Source organism: Heptranchias perlo, chromosome 30 (genome assembly GCF_035084215.1).
Source record: "Heptranchias perlo isolate sHepPer1 chromosome 30, sHepPer1.hap1, whole genome shotgun sequence".
Lineage (NCBI taxonomy): Eukaryota > Metazoa > Chordata > Chondrichthyes > Hexanchiformes > Hexanchidae > Heptranchias > Heptranchias perlo.
In genome coordinates this window covers 10270259-10286674 of record NC_090354.1, presented here as the reverse complement: position 1 = coordinate 10286674, position 16416 = coordinate 10270259, and the positions used below count along the sequence as shown (strand labels likewise).

Here is a 16416-nt window from a genome sequence, read left to right as displayed (position 1 = left end):
AGTTCTGAAGTTATTAAATTGGTCAAAAGTATTGAAATATTTTGATTTCAAATGTTAGGGCTCAGTTGGTACTGATGTCAATCATTTCCAGTATTTATAGGGCATTGCTACATAATGATGTCTATACCGCTATATTGTAAAGCTCAATAATGCAAAGAAGGGAACAAGCATGACAAGAAGTGACCGATAGTCAACGTGGCCTCAACAACTTGGTGAACCTGATGGGAGGTCCAGAAAAAGTTCTGTGATGTAAAAAGAGCACTAAGGTAAGGCATGAATGTACTATAGCAAGATAGAAGTACAGGACATATCTAGGCGTGAAGGAATGTAGGAATTGTTCAAGATTATGAGCCAGAAATCCTTGGAGCCAGCAGTCGTTCCCTTACAGAAGTCAAGCATGAGAGACACGGTGCAGCCCGAAATTCAAGTGGGACCCATTAACACCAAATCTCTACCCAGAACACTGCTGCCTCCCAATTTGCACATGGGTCTGGGGCGAAATGAACTGCTACCTACCTCAAACATGGCCTCTGACGTCAAAGGAGTTGGAGCTGAGGGGTGGAATTCCCACACTGGGAACCTCCGCATCTCTTGCCTCTCTACCACCAGGCAATCTGGGTGCCAGGATAACACATACGTACAGGTCAGGTAAGAGGCAGAAGCATTGATGACCAGGGTCTACAGGCCAGGTCATGGCCTGAACGACCCAAGAAATGGTGCACTGCAAAGTTGTGATTGCTCCCCTTTACAGTAGGGCCAATCAGCAGAGCAGCCTACACTTTGGGGGGTTGGGGGGGGAGACGTCCAATGTATATTAATGTGCTCACTCAGCCCTAACCTGTTTATTCAGGTGGGGTCACCAGTGCCTTGCAGCATCACCTGCTTTGTTGCACTTATGCCAGTGGAGCTGGCTGAAGGATGGTCATGGTCATATACAAAAGAAAAAGACACACAGAGAAATGTTAGCAAGATTGAAAAAGTGGAAATAGCAGGGTTAAGCAAATTACATATATAATCATGCTGGCAAAGAGAATATACTGCAGGAAAGGATATGTATGAGTCAAATCACCCGATCTCAATTTTTATTGCTCTTATGATTAAAGACTACATATGCAGATAACTGGAGTAAGCAGTGTGTAAATGGTGGTGAAGCCCCAGATTTAAAACAGCTCACTCCTGATCAAAAAGGTGGGTTGAAAGGATGTGCTTGGAAGGCACGTGGTCTGTGGAGATTAGAACACAGCACACAGTGATATGTCCCATATTATTCAGATACCCTATGATGTATGTGATATGTTACATTAATATGTCCACACACACTGTGTACAAGGACATAATATTACATGCAATGACGATGTGGTACCCAAATGGACAAATGTGCTTATTTATTCATAATACGCTATCTGCTTTTCTCACAGAGCAAGGAAAACCCAATACCTTTGAGCCGAAGAGAAGGAGCTGCATTCAGCGGAGCTGCATTCAGCGGAACACCAAGTTTGACCATCCCCACTTGAAACAGACACCGGCACAGATTTTGATACTGATGTTGAAGAGGAAACCTAGGGTGAGTCACCAAGCACTGATGAGGAAAGGGTACCAGTGCTGATGTTTGAATAGGACCCAATGGTACAAGGTGGGAGTACAGACCTCATTGTGACTGTTATCACACCGAGCCTAAAACAACACCAGGCCCATATTGAGGTGATTTACCTTGTATGGAGGATTCAAACACTCACGTTTGCACTGACACGGAGGAATAATTCTTTGCATTGCAGTCTGCGTTGAGCTTGTGGTAACATCAGTGGCATCTGCAGTGGAAGACTCAATTACGCAGGTCCTAGGCACAGCAAGAACATTTCTTGTGAACATATCCACAGCTGCTGTAGAGGATTTGATATCCAAACTTCAAGATACAACCAGAACCTGCTTCAACTCAATTGGAGAATCACGATTGAGAGATTCCAAGACTTCATAGGTGTCTTTTCTATACTCGTACTATTCAGTGGTCCTCACAGAGATTCCCTCCAGCAGTTGCATGCACAGAGTAGCAGAGCAGCAGCTGGTAGGCACTTATGTCAGCAGCAGTTCTGTGCAATCGCTTAGCCCTGTACTACTGGCAGTTGGCACTGCCTCTAAAAGGAATGAGCCCATAGTGACTCCAGCAAAGATGGATGGACTCTGTGGCAGAGATGGAAGTGCATCAGGTTTAGGCACAGACACTGGTAGCAACCCTTGTGTGTGCCATGCAGCCACCCACTTAAGCCATCCATTCAACTATGCGAATATATGGTAGCAGAGTACATCAACAACCAATGTGCAGAAATTCACAGTTCATAATGAGAAAATAGCAGCAAAACACATTAAACATATACATCACACACGCTAAAGCACATAATATAATAAATTTGCTTTCACTATATCTTGCAGTCTGCTATTTCTTTATTGAGCAAAAAAAAGTGTCAGTTGACTGAAGTAAACATAACAAAACATTTGCAACAAATAAACAGGTAAAACAAACAGCAGTCCATTAAATGTTCAATATTTCTTTGCCTAAATTGGCCAGTTTGCTCCTGGTGATTTCTACTTATCATCGTTCTCCTGCTCTTCTACGGCTTACAGCTTCTTATTGTCAGAGTCCATAGTGAGACTTTTGTCCACAATAGTATTGCACGGCAATACTATTGCATGGGGCATTAGTATTGCCCCAATTGGCCAGACCTCTGGGGCATTTGCAAGGCATCTGATAGTTTCAAGCATCTAACGTGATGCTTTATCACCCCAAATATCTGCCCAATGAAGGTCCTGTTCTTCCACGTGCTTCATTGTATTTGTTCTCTGCTTAGGGTAAGGCGGTTTGTGCAGATGTGTTATCAGCTACTGTTGCACTGTTTGACCCACGCCTCCAGGGATCCAGCCATCCAAAGTTCCTTCTCCCTCCAAGAGCCGTATCATGTTCTACTTCCATGAAAGCAGCATGATACCCCCTGGAACAGCACTTTATTTTCTAATAGTGGATGCCACAAGGAACTGTGCATTGGAGTGCTTTATTTTATGATGGAGATCACTTGCCATTTGTACACTGTAACAATAGCTCTTTCTATCTAGGTATGCCATTGGGTTAATGGTGGATGCACAAGTGGCTAAATGTGTACTGTCATGGATGTCTCTGTAAGAAAGAAAGAACTTGTATTTATATGGTTCCTTTCATGACTTCAGGACATCTCAAAATGCTTCACAGCCAATTAAGTACTTTTTGATGCAATGCCACTGGTGTAATATATGGAAATGGTGGCAGCCAATTACGCACAGCAAGCTCCCTCAAACAGGAATTAAATAAATGACCAAATAGTCTGTTCTTGGTGGTTTTCGTTAAGATATAAATGTTGGCTAGAATACCAGGAGAACTCGATCTGCTCATTCAAAAAGTGCAATGGGATATATTATGTCCCCCGAGAGGACAGGCAGGGCTTTGGTTTAACGTTTCATACGAAAGATGGCACCTCGACAGTGCAGCACAACTTCTACTCCACTGAGGTGTAAGCCTAGATTATGTGCTCAAGTCTCTGGAGTGGGGCTTGAATCAAAAACCTTCTGACTCAGAAGTGAAAGAAGTGCTACCATTGAGCCAAATCTGACACCAGAAGGTAATACTTTGGAAAAATATCTGGTTGGCTACTGCTGGTAGTTGCTACTGAAATGTATGTAACTGGGTGCTTCGAGATACAGGGCTTTTGTTACCTTCTTAATGGAGCAGTGCATAGAATAGAAGTTCAGAGCAATGGTGGCTCTCGCTGACACTGGTAATGCAGTGTGGATGGTTGATTGTCTGGTAGGTTGTGTTGAGCAGATTGTACACTGCAGTCACGGGCCTTTGTGCTGAGTTTGAGCATGCTCATGCACTGCTCCTTCATCATGCCCATGTAGTTGACTCTGTTGAGGTAGACCCACTGCATGGGATAGTTCTGTGGCAAGTAACGTCTTCTATCTGCCCACCTAACAGCCCTCTCCTACTCCTCCTCCAGTTCCACTATGAGATGTCTGGCAATGGCCGCTGCATCCATGTTTATGGGCAAAAAACTCCTGTGTGCTACTCACATCTGTCACAACTGTGGTGATGCTTTGAAATCTTCCTCTTCACTAAGTCCTGGTCTAACCTGGAGTTAACTACACACTACCATGAGAGGTTTAGACAGGGTAGATAGAGAGAAACTATTCCCATTGGCGGAATGGTCGAGAACCAGAGGACATAGATTTAAGGTTGGCAAAAGAACCAAAGGCGACATGAGGAAAAACTTTTTTACGCATTGAGCGGTTATGATCTGGAATGCACTGCCTGAAAGGGAGGTGGAGGCTGACTCAATCATGGCTTTTAAAAGGGCATTGGATAAGTACTTGAAAGAAAAAAATTTGCAGGGCTACGGGGAAAGGGCAGGGGAATGGGACTAGCTGGATTGCTCTTGCAGAGAGCTGGTACAGGCTCAACAGGCTGAATGGTCGCCTTCTGTGCTGTAACCATTCTATGATTCTATCCTCCACGGCTGTGGTCTCATGATTGGCCTTCAACAAGGATGTAACTGGTAAAAATTGGCTTTTTGTTCAGGATTTTTTTTTCTAATTTTCTTTTGGAGGGATAGGAGTACTTAGAGCAGCTTGTACACCGCAGTCACAGCCTCCGTGCCGAGCTTGAGCATGCTCATGCACTGCTCTTTCATCATGCCCGTGTAGGGTGGTAGAAGTTTGAAAATCTCTTCTGCAAACTGTAGTTGATGCTAGCTCAGTTGTTAATTTTAAATCTGAGATTGATAGATTTTTTGTGAACCAAAGGTATTAAGGGATATGGGGCTACGGCAGAGTTAGGTCACAGATCAGCGATGACCTCAGTGAATGGTGGAACAGGCTCAAGGGGCTAAATGGCCTACTCCTGTCCTTATGTTCCTAGCACACTTAGAGGTTTTAATTATCAGGAAATACTGAACAAGCTTGGGGCTCTTTTCTCCAGAAAAGAGAAGACTGAGAGGTGATCTGATTGAGGCCTTTTAAAATTATGAAGGGATTCGATAGGGTAGACGTAGAGAAGATGTTTCCACTTGTGGAGGAGTCCAAAACTAGGGGCCATAAATAGAAGATAGCCACTAATAGATCTAATAAGGAATTCAGGAGAAGCTTCTTTACTCAAAGAGTAGTGAGAATGTGGAACTCTCTACCATATGGAGTGGATGAGGTGATTAGCATAGATGCATTTAAGGGGAAGCAAGATAAGTTACATGAGGGAGAATGGAATAGAGGGACATGTTGATAGGGTGAGATGAAGTAAGGTGCGAGGAGGCTTGTGTGGAACATAAACACCAGCATAGTCCTGTTGGGCCGAATGGCCTGTTTCTGTGCTGTAAAATTTGTGTAATTTTATGTGGTATCTGTAGATGAGTCAGTTTTGTGATGGGGCTCACATTATCTGATAATGACTGCTGCAGAATTATCCATTTGAAAGACTATCAAAATATATTTGACAATCTGCAGAGATCCCGGTTTTCTGAAAATAAATTTATCCAGTTTACAAATAGACTGTCATCGTATTTATCTTGTGAAAGCTTTTCAAAAAGGAATTACACCTTTGAAATGTTGAAAAACACATGTAAGTGCAGCAGTCCCTTTGAATGCTGACTGTGGCTCAATGCTTTCTGTCATGTAACGCTATTTTCTGTAAACGTATATAAGGCTGAGATTACGAAGTGTAGATAAAAAAAGAACAATTATTAAAGGAGAATGGTAATGTTGAGGATCAAAAAGGAGAAAATTGGAAAAATATTTTAAAAAGATAAAACATTGGGCCAGAATTTGCTGTAGCAGGGCATCTAATGCCGTCTGCCATTAGTTCGACTTGCCCTTGCACATTTAGGTTTTTAAATTTTTTGCGTGGCAAGTTGCTGAAAGTGCGAGCTGATAATGTCACAGTGAGGGAAACAGGGCATCTGGAACCTGAGTGAACAGGACAAGCAACTGTGTATCTCCTTAACCAATCAGGTTGAAGGATTGTGAAATAAGTAGTGCAAGGACTGAGAAAGAAGTGCAAATTAGAGTGGGTGAATTTAATGTCAAATCACGTACAGAAAGAGAAATAGAGAGGGAAAGAAAGATTGGATTAAGAGAGAAAAAAAAGGACAGAAAGGAAAAGTTTTTTTTTCAATTAAAATTTTAAATTTTACATTTTTAAAATCACGATCAACAATTAAAACCTGAAGGAATGAGACTCCACACTTGTAATAGTTAATTTTCAGTGCTAGGGAGGTTGATTGGCAGTAATTAACATATCACATCGTTAAAAGGGTTCTTGGACTTGAAATGACAAGACTTAACTTTCTGTGGCGAGTTTAGTTCTTATCTTCTGCGCAAATACAGCAACTTCACGGCATTCAGTGCTTTTCAACGGTGAGGCAGAGAGCAAGACGCAAAGCCAACGGTGGAGTGCTGCAACTTGGACAGCAACTTTTAGATATCTGTGTTTAACCGCGCATCTGCCCCTCGCCTGAAGTTGCTGTGCCATTTGCGCATAAATAATGGCGAGTGCATTAGCCTCACCATTATTTTGACAGCAAATTTTGACCCATAATTTTCCTCTGTGTTCGTTGAATGTTTGTTTCAGTACTAAAGTGCCCATTGTCCTATACACAGTATGGGGCTACATATATATTTAATTCAGTTAAAACATTAACTGCAATAGAAATATTAATTTCGCTGATACTCTGAATTTTTGTAATTAATTAATTCCCTCCTCCACTGTAGACCCCCTCTCTGATTTTTCCCATATCATACTCTATTTGCAGATCAAGCAATGGGATGGGCAACTTCATCCCAGGGCCCTGGTAAATTGTACTATTTTTAAAAATCTATTCTACATTAAAAACTAATGTGTGGTTGCAATTGGAACTGCACCTGTAGTTGACACAGTCATTGTAAAATTATGTTGCCTAACGTTACGTGATCGGTCTATCCTGTTCAGGAGAATTCAATTCACATTCTATTTAAAAAATGAAAGGCCAGAATTAAACCCAAAATGTTAAAAAAAAAAAATTGAAAGAAGTTAAATAACGTGGATGAAAAACAGAAGAGGAAAAAAGAGCAGAGGAAAAGTACCCATCAACCTGAAACAAATAATCCAAGCAAAGCTGTCTGCATTTTTTATTTCAACAGATCCACTGGCTGCCAATCCTTTTCCCCTTCCCAGCCTCTCACAGACTACAGTTGCCCCCTTACAGGCTACCCCTACCTCCTTTTACATAAATCTCCCCCTCCCCGACTGTATTTGTCATCCAGAGCAATCCCTTCCCCACTGGCTGTATTTCTCCTTCCCTAATGGTTGGCTCTTCCATACCTCAATCCCCCTACCTCTACTGATCTGAATTCCATTTCCTCTGCACTCCCTTCCTCTCCCATCCCTCTCCCTTTCTCCTCCTCTCTCCCTTTCACCTCCTACATTCATCTTCCCAGCCTCTCCCCTCCCCTGCCCTGTCCCATCCTCTCCATCTCCTCTCCCGCCCTCTACTCTCCTCTCCCACCTTCTTCCCTCCTCCTGCTTTATGAACATATATGTGTAAACTACAGCCTTCAAATAAAGCACAGACATGGAAGATTGATTTTTTTTTTCTGTGTTGATCTTTCATTAGCTAAATGTGATGAAATAGTAGCTACTGTTCCTCTAGGGTTTGATGCTGTGATAGTGTCTTTGAATGTAATTTCTGGATTGTTATTTTATCAATTATTATTTAACAAAAATGTTCAGCATGTTTACATATTAATTACATTGCCTTTTCCAATTGCACTAAATTAACAGAATGCTGCACATATGCCCAAAAAGTTTATATCCTGTTAAATAAACAGCAACATGTAGTTAGCACAACAAATGTGACTAGCACCTTGTAACAGTGTGAACTTAAATAAATATTACGGCTGCCATTCACAAGATATTTATTCAAGTCTTTGTGCTAGTCTAAGGATTAAAGCAAAGCATTGTAACCACCTTGCAGCAAAAAGCAATGTTTGTAAATTGTATTCCATTTACACTGCTACTAAATAACTCATGAGCCACATATGTGGATTACTATGCCACATCACAATAAAGATGACACAGAAATGTAAGCCTGAGTGAATCCAGTGCCTAAAGTTGCAGCAATGGTATTGAGATAATTTTATCAGTGGTTCATGACATTTAGCCCAATGCTCCACCTCCTCATGTCAATTTTTGGTGACAAAGAGGTGGCCCTACTAGCTATTCCACTATAAATCCAAAATCCGAAATTCGCCCACTTCTGGTACTATGAGTTTTAATATGCTTTTCAGCTGCCAATACCAGGAGCAGGGACTGGGTGGAATGGCCCGTGAAGTTTCTGGTGCTGTGATAGTCCATTTCTCCTCAGGCGGTGGTTTAATCAGTATTACCAGTGTAACACATACCAGGAATACATTTAAATGAAGGAATTAGCATTTAATTGGCAACACTAACCGTTGCATTATCTTTTATTGGTGTAGCTATAGCTAGCTGTTTCCCACTACAAATTACAAACAATAAATAAATTTAAATATTACAAATTAATATAGAAAATGCCTTTTAGCAGGAATTATCATGCTGATTCATCTTTCAGCTCCATTTTTTTTTGAAAGCTTAGTAAGCTCAGTTATCAAGAAGAATTAAGGAAAGTCTGAAATTAGGCATACTGGTACAGTGCAGCTATGCTCCATCACAATATAGCACTGAGTTCACACTTCAAACAAAAAAGGGCAGGTCATTCTTGCACACGCACTGTGTATATGAATGGCAATGTTTCTAGAAACTTGTGGCCATGCAGGAGATGTAAAAATTGGAGAGATAGAATGTAAGAAGTTTTTTGATCTTCTGGCATTTCTCTGATTTCAAACATTAATATTGAGAATAATGTCAGTTTTGTAGATCCTATGTAAAAGGAAAGAGACGCTCAGTTTGAAAGCTGAAAAAATCTTTCAGTATTCAAAAAAAAGTTAATGACCTTTCTTCTTAAAGGTATGAAACGACCATTAAGTCCTGCTCTACCTCCTGAAAGTGGTGACGCAGATGCTTCCTTGGTGAATGACGGGGTCACGGAATTGCAATCTGTTACCACAGACAGCACACAGAAGCGAGAAAGAAAACTCCAGACTTTCACTCTTTGTGGGGTGTGTAACATTCAACTCAACTCAGCTGCTCAGGCCCAGATCCACTACAATGGCAAATCCCACCAAAAAAGACTAAAAAAGCTTCACAATGGAAAAATGCCCACAAACCAAGGTAAGGTTGGAACTAGACGTGCTGAAAAAAGGATCTCCCATAAACTAGAACATCTGGCAAATCCTTTACCAGAAACAATCCTATTGGGTATCCTAGTCACAAACACACACAGGGGGAGACTATAAGTTAGAGATGAGTATACTTTTTGGTTACAATGTCAATCTCAAACCCCATTAAAGAAAGAAAGGCGAGGTGTGCTTGATTGCATTTTATTACAATCTGGTTCTGTCCAGAAAGGATGCTGCTTAAAGTATTCATCATGGACAATTTTTGAGATTATTTTATCCTTCAGAATAAAGGGATTTTTTAATGTTTTTGTATGTTAGCTATGAGTATCAATAGAAAAGATCTGTTGCCTCTCTAGATCCATTTTTGCTGTCGATAAAAAACGTTACTCCTTCAATCTTGGCTGTGTCCTTGAGGAGCCTATCTGTCTTCTGACTCAGCCATTCCCTGCATCCCATTTCAAGAAGCGGCCAGGAATTTCTTCGTAGCTGGTCCCGCCCTGTGATCCCATCACTGTAACTTGGCTGGAAATGCAGCTCGTGGAGCAGGACTAGCCACGAGGAAATTCCCTGCCCGCTTTCAATTCTGAGAATTTCAACTCTGTTACCTGTCTACTGAACAGCCTGCGAAATTCAGGATTCGGAATTATTAAGAGCGAGGTGAAGGGAACTGGACGATGTGTCCTTTAAATGTGACCTGGTCTCCGGTGACTGAAGGAGGGAGGAGGGCAATAAGCCACCAGCCGCAGGCCCTGGGTGAACTAACCTGGCCGGTGGGAGAGGGGCAGTTCATGTCGGCCTGTGCTGTGCGCAATTGTGTAATGTGTTTTATTATGGGAGTCAGGAAGCTTTGGTGATTCTCCCTGAGGGCTGAGCCTCACTTACCTGAAGCTCGGTTTCTGCAGTAGGGATTGGGATTCAGTGAATTGAATTGGGTTTGATTTTGGTTTTATTTATTATTTTTACAACTTGCTGTGTATTGAAAAAAGATAAAATTGCACACAAACTTCGGTTAGAAGTAATTTATATCGATGATTTTGTAGAATAGTGTAGAAACATCACAGGTAGTTTTTATTTAAACATTAATTATCCTTAAATCTTCTATTCTTTTGCATTCTTGCTTTGATTTATAAATTAGGTTGTAATTCATCCTCTCGCTGAAATCTTTGTATTCTATAAAACAAGAAGAATTAAATATTTTAATTGGTGTTTGGTGATACTGAGACACTCAACTAAGGTAAATGCAATAACATCTGCAAACAGTGGACAGACGTCACGTGATCAAACATCACATGATTGTCACATGATAAAACCTCCATGGATACGTCCAACCAGAGTTGGCAGCCCTAGCATAGCTCATAGCTACATGGTTTTGCACTCATCCAATTACCACGATCCAATCTTTTATTTTAACTCATCATGTCCCAGATATGCTAACTTGAAGTTGCATAAGCATTCATTTGTTGCCTCTCCCACAGGCTCAGTTCAAATGAGCAACATGGCTAGCAAGAACACTGCTGTCTGTCTCTCAGTATAAGAAAAAGTATGGCTATTTTTTTTTAAGTATTAAACATGCACGTAGAAACTGCTTTGTGTGATTCATCAGTTCGTGGAATTGCTCGTTTGATTATGTAATCAGCCCTCTGTGTGAACTGTGTGCAAGATCAGTTTGTGACGGTTCACTTGATGAAAAAACAAACACTCAAGTAGCCTACCCTGCACTTGTAGTCTTTTGTAATACCGACTCACATGATTTTGGCCTTTATTTGCTGATTTGTACTGCTTGTGAAAGTTTAATTACATTTGATCTGGAGACTTTAAGGGGAACAATTACCAATCTACCAACCCAATACACCATTTAAAATGTACTTAAACCTCTACAAAAATGAAAGGTAAACAAAAAAAAGTCAGATTAAATTGCTTGTCAATTGATTTGAACAAGGAGGAATTTTCATATTTTCGTAAAGTTCTAAACTTAGAAATTACCTTTGGCAATATTAGCAGATGAATGCGTAATTCGTTTTTCTGTCTGCTACTTTAATGGAGGCATTAACCTATTTAAAATAACTGATTGACTCCTCCGTTAAAATAGAGGACAGAGGAATATCATAAGAATGTGTCAAGCTAATATAGCCATTCAAATTTCCCAGTCTGTAGGGTGGCTTCATGGAGTGCCTTGGGTCCAGATTGACTCGTAGGCTGGTTTGAAGTTGCATCTTGAATTGGGCATGCAATGGTGGGATCCACACACTCATTGTAATTTTGAAAGGAAAGCAAAATACTGCACAGTCATGCGTTAAGCATGCTTCAGCAACAAGATGGGCTTGCACATGCTCAAAATACACTTTGGACCATAACATTGTTTTAAATGTTATGGCCTGATTTTCTTTTAAGCACCGGAACACGCTTCTGCTGCATTACGACCACTTATCTATCATCTGCTCAGGAGGTTGTCATTTTCTTCTGAATTCTGTTCATTAGCAATCACATCCAAACAGCACAAGATTGTATATTCCTGAAGTGACGCCATGCAATAAATGTTTCATAAATCAGATACATTTGAGTCTGTGTCTTCATTTATTCACCTTGATGAGTATAATGAGCTGTAGCAATTGATTTTTTTCCTCCCACAAAATGATCCCTTTAATTAGAATTATCAGGTGTGCACATTAACCAGGTTTTGCTGTCCATGTTTTTACTCAGTCTTAAGATACTGACTGTAAAAAAATATAAAGCATATTCAGAAAGGATCCATTTATTAGTGCCAAAATTATTGATTTTTTTTGTAAATTTGGGTAATTACACAAACTGTACATTGGAGTAAACCATAGTCTCCAAGTATACTATACAATTAATTGGAATTGACGAACATTATATTGCAGTGTTTAACAGACCTTTTGGAAAATATTGATTTTCTACTTAGTATTGATAATCCACTGAATCAAATGACTATTCACACACAACCGATTTTCATTTTACGTGCACACTGGATGGCACCAGCAAGAGGCCCCAACCATTTTCAAGGTCAGGCCTTGTTAGAATACTTTCGGCGAGCTGCTCGCACTGAACGAGCGCTGGCACACAGCTCGCCAATCAGGAGGGCGGAAAATCTGGCGGCTGCTCCACAGAACTGAGCCAGAAGTAGGCTCTTAAAGGGGAGGGCTGAGAAGTCATGGAGGGACCAGCAGCAGGTGGGAAGATTTTTTTTCGTGTAGAGCAGGAGCATTCATGCCCCTTCAGGCCCCACAATCAGTGGCACAGATTTTTTGGGGGGGATTTTCAATGCAGCTTGCAGCCGTTCCTTTTGAGAACCACTGGTATGACCGCTCAATGCTCAGTTCCACTTGCTGTCCCAAGCGGAACACCAAAATTGCATCGGGGTTCTACAGACGGCCTAGGATCCCGTTTTGCATGTGTAAGTGGGGTCCTGCCTGTTTTGGGCAGGAACACGGCCTGACTGTTTCCTGGCCCACTCCAAAATTGTGGCAGCTGGACGACGAAGGCAATGGGGTTGTAGGTGGTGTACTGCGATTTTCAACCCATGACTACCCTGTTCCTCCTCGAAAATCGCACCCATACTTTGTTTAAAAGTTTGGCCTGTTAAACTGGTGTGAATTTGGTGCTATGACATTACTGCAGTATGATATTAATTACTGCACGTATGGACTGGCAGTGAAATATTGCTGACTGTCCTGATTGTGTTAGTGAAGTATGTTTGATTCCCAAAATCCAGCGTCAGCGCTGATTGGGTCAGCCAGTGCCATTATTAACTCATTCAAGCTACTTCTGAAGTCACTGGACATTAGTGTACTCTAAACTTCGATATTTCACAATTACCTCACTTTTCTTTCTCTTGTTTACATATATTAGTTGCAATTGGATATTCTACGAAGTAAGTTGTCGGTGTTTAAACTTCTCGATGATGTTGATGGAGCCTACTTTCGTAGAAATCCATTCTTATTACAGCTAAAACTGGAAACAATACAACTTGTAGAGCTTATTCAGTTGTTACAAAGATTAATTAGGATCAACACGTTAAAAGAAGTGAAGGATAATTCACAGCACTGTATACTTGTTACAGCGTCATGTGAGGAAGTTCTGTATGAGATGTTAAGACACTGGTTTCATGTGAATCTGGTTGAATATTTTTTCTTATTGATACGTTTAATTGAAACACAGTATATTGACATATTAAGAAGTTATCCACCACATCAATTTCTTAGAATGTACTTCACAGATTTCTTGGCAAACATATTTAACTGGATATTCCAAGGTCTGGGGTGTCATGTAAACCACCCATGATGGTGGTGTATGCTGAATGTCATTTGCAATGATCAAAGTTTCCTACCAATTGGCATCTGTAAAATGTATTTACTGTAAATCTGCAGTATTACATAATGCAAGCATAACAAAGCAGTTCTTAATATACTGTATTCTATGAATAATCAATTAAAAAAGTAATGTTAAATTTCAGTGCAGAAATGCCACTGAAGACCCTGAAGGGTTAACTTTGAAGTTGAGGCATCAGCAGCTGTTGGAATAGACCAGACGAATTCAGCTGATTCCATATTTCTGTATGGCCGTTACTCAGTGCACTGAGCACTCAGGATTAAGTGGAGTTGGAGTCATTTTTACAGTGATTTGTAGTTTCAATAATGGAAAAACCAAACATCTTCAAGGATTTGATATGACTTTGAACAACTTAGAGGCTTAAAATATTGGCAGTATCTACAGATATTGGTTTCAGTCAACTGTAGACAGACAAATTGTGGAACGGACGCTAGATTGGAGCAGGGTTTGTCCTAAACAGGTCAGCAATGACGAGGCCTTTCACTTTGTGTACATCTGGTACTAGTACAGCTCAGGTATTTGATCCAGTCTTGCTCCAAGATTCAAGGTTTTAGGAATATTTCCAGTGAAATGTTTCCCACAAGGATCCATTACTGCGGGTTAGCCTGTGTGCTGATGGAATAAAAAAGATCCCCTTTACCTGTGCTGGTTGCAACTGTAAACCAGTCTGGAGTCTCTGATATAGGGAATTAAGGAAATATAAAAACCCTGCCCATTAATGATAACCTTAAATGATTAAATCCGGATGGTGAACTCTAAGCAGTGCTGGATCACACTGATAAGAGAGAGAGCTTTGGGGAAAGTAATGTTGAGAATCCAACCAAGTAAATAAAAACTGGAAATTTAAAAATATATATATATTTCATGTATAAGCCTGCTGTTGGCTAGAATATTATTTGTCTGCATCAGGTATGTTTATACCTATTAATTACATGCACACTTTTAGCACTATTATCATAGAGTAAATTTAAATGGGAAATTATATGTTATGGATGGGCTGAATCTAAAGCAGAAGAAAACAACATGGAATGAAAGAAAACTTGCATTTATATAGGGGCCTTTCATAAAGCGCTTTACAGCCAATTAAATACTTTTAAAGTGTAGTGACTGTTGTAATGCAGGAAATGCAGAAGCTAATTTACAGTCCCAAAAACTGCATTGAGATACATGACCAGTTAATCTGTCTTTAGTGGTGTTGGTTGAGGGATAAATATTGGCCAGGACACCGGAGAGAACTCCCCTGCTCTTCGAATTAGTGCCATGGGATCTTTTACATCCACCTGAACGGGCAGACGGGGTCCCTGTTTAACCTATCATCTGGAACATGCAAAACGATAGTGAAATTTTAACAATCAACAATAATAAAATTAAAATGCAAATTGTTTGCTAGAACAGTCTATGAAATACAATTTTTTTTTCATTTTGTATTTATTTTATGGTACCATTTATTCTCCATGGAAATATGTATCTGTTGGATGCATTGGTTATTTTAAAGCCAACTTTTTCCCCTGTTCATTTCTATGGAAGCCCATTCAATTAACGATACAATCAAGGTGATTGCCATTTGCAATGGATGCACTCAGCGTGCAATCAGCTGCACATTCTGTTTGATGTTCAGAGCAAATGGGTTTAATTAACACCTTGTTATTCATAAACTACTAGAGTCTACGAGAACTGTTGCAAATAAATTGTGTCAACTATCTTATTGTAAGTGAAACTGTCAGTTTAGTGCCAAATTGTGCCAAATATTGTGCTACAGACCCACTCATACCAGGAACTGGGTTGAGACTGCCCAAACTCATTTGGCATAGCAACGTAAAGAAAGAAACTGCAAATCTGAAACAAAAACAGAAAATGCTGGAAATACACAGCAGGTCCAACAGCATCTGTAAAGAGAAAAGATGGGTAACGTTTCCATCAGAACTGAAAACTGAAAGATAAACAAGTATTTTAGTAGGGTTGAGAAACCAAGAAGAGAAAAGTTGCTCCATGGGTTGAATCACCTGCAAACCGCTGAAAGTTTATCTCAGAGAGGCAATGGAAAGACAATGAAACAATATGTAAAAGGCACAAAAATGGAGAATGAGAAAGATATTTTAAAAAATACTGCAGGTGCCAGGAGGTCAGAAATGATTACAGGAAATATTAAATACATGCAGTAAGTATGCCAAAATAAAAAAGAGAGATCTAACGCAAACTAGCTGACCACTTTGCCAAACATTTCCAGTCTGTCCATGAGTGTGAGCCTGGGCTCCATATGGCTCACCATTTGAACTCGCCCTGCCTTTCCACTCTGATTTCTTTTTTGGGCTCCTGCTGTTCCAACAAGGCTGAACACAAGCATCAGAAACAATATCTCTTTCTCCTGGGCAAACTGTAGCCCTCTGTCTGAACATTGACTTTAGTAACTTCAGACGTTAGCTTTATCCCCATTTTCGTTACCGCGGGGAATGCTAGTGATGTGGGGCGGGTCTGTCGGTGTGTGGGGGGCATGGAAGTTGGTTGACATTTCAGAGGAAGACCCTTTGTCGGAAAACTGTTTTGGTAGTGGGGCCTGTGTACAGGATGCTGGCTTGATTTTTCTTTTATCTCTTTTAAGGCAAACTTACCGGGGTAGATCTTGACTTTGTGTGATAGTGAATCAGCAGCCCGTTTTACATCTCTCCTGATTTTTATTTCCATTGACTTCACTATCGCACAAAGTCAAGATCTGACCGTCTATGTCTTTACAACATTTTCTGTTTTCATTTCCACCCTCCTCCTTGC

The 16416-nt window shown here is 40.5% G+C and overlaps 1 protein-coding gene across 1 annotated transcript in view; it reads left to right on the top strand.

Moving 5' to 3' along the window:
• Window positions 1–9012: 9012 nt before the first annotated feature.
• LOC137300113 (zinc finger protein 385D-like) overlaps window positions 9013–16416 on the top strand; it is a 164008-nt gene continuing 156604 nt past the window's right edge. The window contains exon 1 of the mRNA XM_067969203.1: window positions 9013–9295. Within this exon, the coding sequence (XP_067825304.1) occupies window positions 9013–9295 (283 nt within the window). The remainder of the gene's footprint in view (window positions 9296–16416) is intronic.